Source organism: Psammomys obesus, unplaced genomic scaffold (genome assembly GCF_907164565.1).
Source record: "Psammomys obesus unplaced genomic scaffold, mPsaObe1.curated_primary_1811, whole genome shotgun sequence".
In the NCBI taxonomy this organism is placed as follows: Eukaryota; Metazoa; Chordata; class Mammalia; order Rodentia; family Muridae; genus Psammomys; species Psammomys obesus.
This window is the reverse complement of record NW_026588368.1, coordinates 3,112,433-3,122,212: the sequence shown is the minus strand read 5'-3', so window position 1 is coordinate 3,122,212 and position 9,780 is coordinate 3,112,433. Positions and strand designations below refer to the sequence as shown.

At 36.6% G+C, this 9,780-nt stretch overlaps 1 protein-coding gene across 3 annotated transcripts in view; it reads left to right on the top strand.

Annotated features, from left to right (window-relative positions):
* Positions 1-9,780, top strand: part of Csgalnact2 (chondroitin sulfate N-acetylgalactosaminyltransferase 2) — a 31,659-nt gene that overhangs the window by 3,871 nt on the left and 18,008 nt on the right. For 2 of the 3 annotated variants that reach the window (XM_055604311.1, XM_055604310.1), the window contains exons 2-4: positions 3,453-3,577; positions 5,807-6,729; positions 9,060-9,276. In XM_055604311.1, coding sequence (XP_055460286.1) covers positions 6,069-6,729; positions 9,060-9,276 — 878 coding nt within the window. In that variant the 5' untranslated portion in view covers positions 3,453-3,577; positions 5,807-6,068. The remainder of the gene's footprint in view (positions 1-3,452; positions 3,578-5,806; positions 6,730-9,059; positions 9,277-9,780) is intronic. The other variant, XM_055604312.1, reaches the window with a different exon arrangement.

Genomic DNA, 9,780 nt, shown 5'->3' with positions numbered 1-9,780 from the left:
AAAAAAAAAAAAAAAAAAAAAAAAAAAAAAAAAAAAAAAAATTGACTATCCAGGGACGCTGCCTCATTTTATAAAAGAAGTCCAGAGAGGTTAAATATTATGCCCAAGATTACATAACTGTTAAGTAGCTGACTTGATTCTCAAATTCGTTTTTCCACCACAGGCTGGCCCATTTTGTGCCATTGTTTGGCCAACATTTAAGTACTGTGAGTATAGTTTTCCCTCTTTGGTGTTGTTCTTGTACTCAGCACAGTACTTGGCACACAGTAGGTACACAAGTATTTCTGGAATATGTGCTGATTTCTGGTGATCTATTTCTTTGTTTCTAAATACTTAAAATTTGTAAATGCTTAAGTAAGTGGTTCTGGCTGGGCATGGTGGCACACTCCAGTAATACCAGCACTTGGGGAGGCAGAAGCAGGCGGATCTCTCTGTGAGTTCGAGGCTAGCTTGGTCCAGGACAGCTAGGGCTACACAGAGAAACCCTGTCTCGGAAAAACAAACAAACAAAACAAGAAGTAAATCCTCCGTTTCAGATATTTACACTTCATGATAGTATTCCTATAGTGGTTATGTCTTTCAGGTAACTCTGTGGCTTTGTTTTGCTGTGTAAAAAAGATTAACTTAAAAAATAAGCTGTGGTAGCTCACGCATATAATCCCAGCACTTGGAAGGCTGAGGCAGGAGGATTGCTGTGAGTTTGAAGCCAGCCCTGGGCTACAAAATGAGACCTTGCCTTAAAGATCAAAAACCAAAAACAAAACAAAATGAGCCCAGCTAAGTGTGGCAACACACCCCTATAACCCAGCACTCAGGAGGCAGAGGCAGGTGGATGTCTGAGTTTTGAGGCCAGCCTGGTCTATATAATGAGTTCCAGGACAACTTAAGCTATATAAAGAGATCAAAAATGAGGAAGAGGAGGAGAACTTAAAATTTAGGTTTTTTTTTTTTTAAATTTACAGTAAGAAACTAGTTAGCACTGCTGGTGCTTTACATTGCTTATTCATGATCTATTTTTTTTTTCCTGTCTAAGGACTTATAGTACAGGTGTGATGGTGATGAATTCTTTGAGCTTATTTTTATATCTGAATAAAAGTATTTTACCTTTGTTTTGATGAATCCTATGATAGCTCAGTTGGTAGAGTGGAGAGCTGCAGTGAGCACTCTCAAAGGTTATTTTGGTGGGCATAGAACTCTAGTTTGGTCTGGTTTTTTTTGTTTTTTTTTTTTTTTCAGGATTTAAGTTTTTTCGACTTATTTGTTTTATTTTATATGTATGAGTATTTTGCTTGCATGTAGGCGTGTGTGCCATGTGTGTGCCTGGTGCCCTCAGAGGTCAGAAAAAGGCACGGATCTCCTGGAACTGGACTTATGGGTGTTTGTGAGCCACTATGTAGGTGCTAGGAGCCAAACCTGGGTTCTCTGTAGCAGCAGCAAGTGCTCTGAACTGCTGAGTCATCTCTGTAGCCCCTCCTTTGAGTATTTAAAAGATCATTCCACTTTTTCTCACTTGTATTGTTTCCAGGGGTTCATTTTTTCATTAATTTTTTGAGATTTTATTTTTACTGTCGTGTTTGGGTGTTGTGTCTGAGAGGGAGGCCAGTCCTCTAGGATGGCAGTTGCTGTCAACTGAACCCAGCTCTTCTAGAGGAGCAGCCAGCGTCTCAGCCCCTGACCCTTCTCTCCAGCGCCCACAAAGACTGTCACTATTGTTCCTTATTTCTGATACTTTTTTTTTTTTTGTACAGCCACTTTTTAGGTTGTCTAAAACTAGTTTGAACTGGTTTATCATGAGATCTCTTGTTTTCTTTATTGCTTATATATTTGGGATTGATTGACCTACTTAGATCTTTTTGTTGTTTTCATAAATTTAGGAGATTTTTCAGCCTTCTTTATATGTCTTTTAGTTTATTCCCCTGCTGTGGACTAGAGTCCACAGGTCTATTTAGCTGCTTAGGTTATCACATAGTTTACTGATTCTGTTCATATTTTTCTTCTTTTTTCCTCCTATTTCTACTACTTTATTTTTAATTCACTAAAATTTTTCCTCTAAAATACCTAAGCTGCTATGTTGTGGTTTGAGTATAAAATCTCATCCCATCCCCTGGGCAGAGTCCCATCCTGTCCACATCCAATGTCTGTCCATCCCCCACATCCCTCCTCCTCCCTCATACACCCCCTGTCAGGACTCTACAACCACAAATGGTGCCATATCTCCCACCACCAAGACGGACTGAAACTGTGAGCCAAAGTAAACTTTTTTTCCTGTAACTTGTTTCTTTACAGTATTTGGCACATGATCAGAAAAGTTGCTGGTAATGTGCTTTTTTTAACTCAGACTTTGAAATTTTCATCTCTGTCAGCAGCACTAAATCAGTTTAATCAATGATATTTTGATATTTTTCAGTATTGCTGGTAATTTTTGTTTTATTTTATTTTATTTTTTTATTTTTTCCTTTTTAGAGACAGGTCTCAGATAGCTGAGGCTGGCCTTAAACTTTCTATGTAGCTGAGGTTGACCTTGAGCTCCTCCTGCTCCTATCTCTACAGCTCAAGTGTTAGGCTTGCAAGTGTGCACCACCACACAGAATAATTTTTATGTAAGTGTCAGATATTGTGAATTCTGTTTTGTTGGATGTTAAATATTTCATATCCTATAAAATTCTGAAAAGTTATGGTATTGTATGGAAACAATTTAAATCTTTCAGGGTTTGTTTTTAATAAATTGTTGGCGAGACTTATATGAATGTTTATAGTTAAGTATTTCCCACTACTGAGGCAAGACTTTTTTGAATACCCAATGCCCCATTGAAGTTAAAGTTTTCCAGTCTGTCTGCCAGGAGCATATACTATTCCTGGTCCTATATAAATGCTGGGTTTGTGTCCTCTAGGTTTTTATATTCTTTTCCTTAGCTTATTTCTTCATAAGTCTACACTAATGACAAGCACTCTGCTGGATACCCAAAGGATATCCTCTTTAGGTCTCTAGAGTTGTATCCTTTGAACCCTTACTGCCTTGGTCTTTTGAGACTATTGGATCCATCTTGTCAACTCAGGAAATCTGCTGGACTCTGCTTAGGCTTGCCTTCCTCGAATTATACATACATACATACAAACATACATACATATTTAGTATCAGAAACGGTTTGAATAAGATGCTTAATCACTTGTTTCTCATTTCTCCAGAATCACTACTCTTTGTTAACTACTTGACATCTGGAAAACTGTTTTTTCATATTTTGCAGTGTTTGTAGGGGTAGTCTTTATGATTTTGGTGGTTTCCAACAAAAGTAAATCTGTTCCCTGTTATTCCATCTTGGGATGAAGTCTCGTAGTTTCTTTTTGAGTTGAAATTGATTACTCTTAAAAATTCAACCAACTCTAAAAATATTATATTTTTGTCTTACGTACCTTTAATATCTCGTTTTCCTGTCGCCACAATGTTCCTTTAGCTCTTTAGACACTTCACTGTGTTTAGAAGGTTGGTGGAATTAACTTTGAGCTACGAGTGAACATCATATGTATAATACGTGCACAGTGCACAGAAGATGGAATCGAGATGCAGCAGCAGAAAGGGGTGGGTATGTGTGTGCGCACACACGTGTGTACATATGTGTTGAACCTAGGACGTCAGGCATGCTTGCGGATACTCCACCACTGAACTGTAGCTCTAGCCCCTCTGAGACTCTTAACTACCTTAGAACTGCTACAATTTAGTCTTGTAGTATGTGACCAAAGAGTTCCTTTTAGGGACTAGGCAAGTAAAGATTTAGCAACTACCACACAGCTATACAAGTACACTGTAAGTTAATTACAGCAGCCTTTTTTCACTTCAATGGAAAACAATTAACTGTAACATTAAATCACAGACTTATTATAAAATCTGTATTTTTGTTAAAGAGAGATAGAGCACCTTAGTTTTAACACTTTTAGTGGTTATATTACCTTATTTGAATCTGTTCATTTCTGAACAGTTTTTCTTGTGTAAAATGAGGCTAATCCTAGCTTTATCCTGAAAGGATTGTATGAAATATGTGAAAGGTAAGTTCTCAACCAGTGTCTTTTAGGGGTTTTGAAATCACAAACCAATTATTACTGTATTCTACATGCAAGTCTCATGCACACATTTAAGCACAATGTAAAACCTATTGTAACACATAGTATTTCTCTTTCATTGAAAAGTAAAGTGACCATAATGAATTATAGGCCACTGTATAAAATATATTGTCTACATAAAGTAAAAGACTATGAGATGATCTGTTAATAAAAGGCTGAGGGACTTAGATGTTGCTTTTTGATCAATTTATACCTCAAAACCATTTGAGTATATTGCATAGTTAGGTATGTCAATATGTAACAGTTTTTGTTGTTCATGTTATTTTTTCCAAGGCAGATCTCACTGTGTAGTCCTGGATATTCCAGAACTCTCTATGTAGGCCACACTGGGTTTGAACTCACAGGGATCCACCTGCCTCTGCCTCCTGAGTGCTAGAATTAAAGGAGTGTGCTACCGTGCCTGCCTTACTAACAGTTTATGAAAGATTATGTTTCTATTTTTTCAAATGTAGCCTTTTTTCACTAATAAGTAGGCTAGTTATAACTTAAATAGCTAAGAAATCTCTTTTACTTTTTCAGTAATGCCATTCAAGTGGTTCTTTTGTTAAATATTCTGTTTTTGAGGAATGGTAAATCCTTAGAACAAGTATTAGCATTGCATTGTCTTTTAATTAATTTGTTAAAACTTGAAATTTCCCAAGTTTTTCTCTAACATTTAAGTAAAATTTTCAATGAGATATTATCTCAGTAAAAGACACTTAGTAAATTAAAATTTTCAGGATACTTGGTTTTTGTTCAGTTTACTAAGGTAACAAATGGCCTACATTTTAATGCAAATGTGCCACAAAACAAATATACATGCAGAATTTTCTGTAGAAGACACCCAGATTTTCCTAGTGACTAAGCAAACATGAAACTCGGACTCAAGTCTCTACTGATCAGCTTCTCTAGTGCAGGGTTGTGCTGCACTAGAGAAAGCATTCCTGTGAGATGTCTCCTGTCCTCACATTAGCTGCTCAGAAGCACTCGGTGTGGAATGGAGTTCTATTTGCAGTAGAGGACTTCTTGCCTCCTCTAAGTTTAATCTCTTCTATTTCTAGAGTTAATAAGCCTTAGTTCAGAATTAGCTCACAAGACTGGTGGGGGCATGAAGGGTAGCATGTAGTTTTGTAAATTTACCATTTTCCTCTAGGCAGACAAAACAATTAAATCATTTGTGTTTTTTTCTCTATATTGACTCCAAATCTTCCAGAATTATAAGGAATCGTGCTGTGTCACACAGTGGAAAGTGATCTAATGCTCAAGTAATCTACCAGAAGATGTTGAATGTTTTTAATGTGTTTTCCAGATGTCCGTGACCTTTTGAAATTTTACCCCACCCCTCTGATATTTTAGGCTCCCTAGATTAGGAAGTGGTGTGTTATAAGCGCATAATTCTAAAATAAGTTCTTAGAATCTACATAAATAGTTGAACTTAATTTTACTGTACATAATTTTGATGTTTCTTTGATTCAGGAGGTGAGAGGTATATTAAAAAACTGGTTTAAAGCTTTATACACAGTATTTTAGTATTTTGTATGTTATTTTTGTGAATATTTTCTCCCAGTGCGTACCAACTACTCTAATCTCTATTAGCTTCTCCATGGAACTCTATATATAGTAGTAACATAGTCAAGTTTATTGAAGCTGCCAACGATTTGATATACTTAAAGAAACAAAATTCTGATTGACTCTGATCTGTTTCTTTCAGAAAAGTCACCACCCATATAATGGATTTTATAGATCAGATTGCTTAGTGTGGATATCATGGTAACAATACAGGAAATGTACTTAATTTCTCATTTCTGCAAGTAGTCATGGCTACTGAAAAAAGGATCTTTTTAAACAACAGCAGAGTTCATTTGGGTACCTTTTATGGAAATCTTAATTTTGTTTTTAACTTTTGGTAATTTTTTGTAAAGTTATGAACAAGCAAAAGGCTTGTCTTGTTAGGCAAACACACAACAGTAAGAATGTCTAGAAGAGGACCAGTTCTTCACAGCCGGACCCAGTGGCTGCTGTTGGGCCTTGCTTTGCTCTTCAGTTTAGTATTGTTTATGTACCTCCTGGAATGTGCTCCCCAGACTGATGGAAATGCATCTCTTCCTGGTGTTGTTAGAGAAAATTATGGTAAAGAGTATTACCAGGCCCTCCTGCAAGAGCAAGAAGAACATTACCAAACCAGGGCAACCAGTCTGAAACGCCAGATTGCCCAGCTAAAGCAAGAATTACAAGAAATGAGTGAGAAGATGAGATCTTTGCAAGAGAAAAAGAATATAGGGGCTAATGGCATAGGCTACCAAAGCAACAGAGAGCAAACACCTAGTGATCTCTTAGAATTTCTGCATTCCCAGATCGACAGAGCTGAAGTTAGCATAGGCGCCAAACTCCCCAGTGAATATGGAGTCGTTCCCTTTGAAAGTTTCACTTTAATGAAGGTATTTCAGTTGGAAATGGGGCTCACTCGCCATCCTGAAGAAAAGCCAGTTAGAAAGGACAAACGAGATGAACTGGTAGAAGTTATTGAAGCTGGCTTGGAGGTCATTAATAATCCTGATGAAGATGATGAACAGGAAGATGAAGAGGGCCCCCTTGGAGAGAAACTGATATATAATGAAAATGACTTCATAGAAGGTAATATGAAAAATGTGTTGGTAAGATCCATGCAAATTGTCATCTAACCTCCATCCACATGCTGTGGCATGTGCACGCACACACACACACACACACACACATATAAAAACAACTTTTAATCTCTTGCTAACTTCTTATGCTAGTATGACAGAATGCTAGTAGCATATGCTAGTTTGTCCTTACTACCACAGTATTAAAGCATTTGCATTCTTATTCGTTTAATTTCACCAAAGATTTGAAACGACTTTTGAAAAATGTTAAAATGAGATCATCATAAAAACAAGAATTAGGAAAACAAACTAAATCTAAGCCTCAGTACAAGAATACCAAGATGAAGGGCTCTTGTGGGCCATGTGATTTGCATTCTTCTCTTATCTGGTGTTGATGTTCCTCTTATGTTTTTTAAAAATGTATGAACTAAGGTTCAAAACTTGAAAACCATTTGATAGGGAAAGAAAAAATCTAATGTGATAGGTTAGGGGTATTTTCCGTTTTGAGAGAAGCAAATGGTCACAGCATCAAAGGAAATACATAGTTTTACATTTGAAAACAATGAAGTAGCACGTTTTTGTAATGCAAATTGCAAAATGGATACAGTGTCTTTATTTTTATGTGTAGGGGTGTTTTGTTTTTATGTGTAGGGTGTTTTAGTATACCTCATGAGTGCAGAGACCAGGGAAATAGGTCCCATTCCTGCCATTTGGGTGCTAGGCATAATACTCAGGTCCTCTGGAAGAACAGCCAGTGCTCTTAGCCACCGAGCTACCTCTCCAGCCCTAGGACGTTATGTTTTGTAATATGCTGTATACCTTAAAGATCATGTAAATTTTAGATTATTTGTTGATTGTTCTAAAAAGAAGTAATTGTATATTCTTACCTGTTTTCATATTAATGCCCACTGCTAGACATTAAACTGAAAACAAACCCATTCTGGATATAAGTGTTTTTTGTTTTTTGTTTTTTTTTAAGTTCTTTTTGCTTTATTCTATAAACAGCCTACCACATACAGCATTTTGTTTGACTCCAAATTGTCATGAGTGCCACTGGTATGGCTTCTTAAGTCTATCATTATGTTTTGCTGGGGCATTTTAGCCTTCTTCCTATGGCCTCTTTTTCTGCTTTTAAGTCATTCTAATTTTTATTAGTTGTTTCTCTCAAAATTCTTCCAACTTTCTGGAAAGCTTAGTTTTTGTATTTTGCAGCAAAATTGAAAGCTGCAGAGGAAATAGGATTGTTAAATAGCATGTGCCATGTCCTCATACCCACTCTGCCTTAAAAGCAGGTAAACTATGACAGTTGTGTGCTCTGCAGTTCTGCTTATAATTCCCCCTAGCGCCTGTCACTTCCAGGATTTTTCTCTGCCTGAAATAGATTCTGTCTTTTACTTTTCCTCCACTGTGCTACAACTGTCTTCTCTCCTAAATTACTAGTAACCATATTAGTAACCACTGAGCAACTTCTCTTCCTCTTCCAGGCCTTAGTGTAAATGTCATTCCTTCCAGGAAGTGGCCTCTAACCTCAAGCCTAAAATAGCAGTACTTTCTGTGTGCCCTGTCACCTCTATAAAGCCTCCTTTGTCGTAGAACTTGTTGTATTATATGGTGTTGCCCATCTTCTGGTTGATTGTTCTTTCTAGACTGTGAGCCTCAGGAGGGTTGGGGTGAGTCTGTCCTTTTTTCTCCTGAGTGTTATACTTAAAAATCATATTGTCCAGTCAGTCTCTACACTCTTTTTCTAAACACATCTCAAATTGAAATCTATACTAATATTTCTTTGTCTGACTTTTCAATAGATAGATAGATAGGTATACTCATGTATATATATATACATACACATATTACACATTTTATTGCTACTGTTATTTTTCTGTCTTCCTCACTAGACTGGCCCTTCCTCATAACTGAGACCCCATGGTTTCTGTTTCATCAATTACTAACATGAAGGTACTTGATTCATTTTTATTGAGTTGAACTAAGTAATAAAAGTTTCGACTCTTGGGCTCAGAATTTAATATTACTGAAGTAATTTGTTTGGCACTGTGGCAATAGAGTCTGGTATTAAGATGGAAAAGTTATATGTAAAAAGGAGTAATCACTATTGGATGTTATTTTTGTAGATTGAATAATGTTGCAGAGCAGTAAGCTTTTATAAACCTTTTCTTCTGAAAAGTAGCTTTTTCTGGCTGTATGTAGGAGTAGGTATTTTCACAAACAGATAAAATCCCAATTGTCTGGTTTTATACTTTTGATCATTGCCTCAGTAAAGTCTGTATTCCTCTTGAGTTTAGATTTTGACATGAACTTGTTTTTGTTTCAAATTCTTTCCTTTAGGCTATTATCGTACTGAGAGAGATAAAGGCACACAGTATGAACTCTTTTTTAAGAAAGCAGACCTTATGGAATATAGACATGTGACTCTTTTCCGCCCTTTTGGACCACTCATGAAAGTGAAGAATGAGGTGATTGACATTACGAGATCAGTTATTAATATCATTGTGCCACTTGCTGAGAGGACTGAAGCATTTTCACAGTTTATGCAGAACTTCAGGTAACTCAGAACTTGCAGGATTGGCTGAGTTCTTTAAGTACCTTAAGTATACTTGAGTTCTTTAAGTATATTTTGTGCAAATTTACTTAATTTATCTTCACCAAGTATGATGGCTTAAAATTATAGAATAGTTTTATAGGCTTTAAGGGATATGTTTTAGATTTTTCTTTTTGTTAAAGCATATGTGGTACATTATGTTTCTTTTTTTTTTTTTTTTTTTAAGACAGGGTTTTTCTGTATAGTCCTGGCTGTCCTGGACTCGCTTTGTAGACCAGGCTGGCCTTAAACTCACAGCAATCCACCTGCCTCTGCCTCCCTGAGTGCTTGGATTATAAGCATGCACCACTGTGCCCAGCTGTCTTATGTTTCTTAACAGTTTGAGCTCTGATATAAAATTGAGGGTGGCAACTACTTGGAAACTCAATTTGATGACTGTAACTGCATTTGAATTTAAAATAGGCTGAACTTTTAAAAAAGATTCGTGTGTGTGTGTGTGTGTGTGTG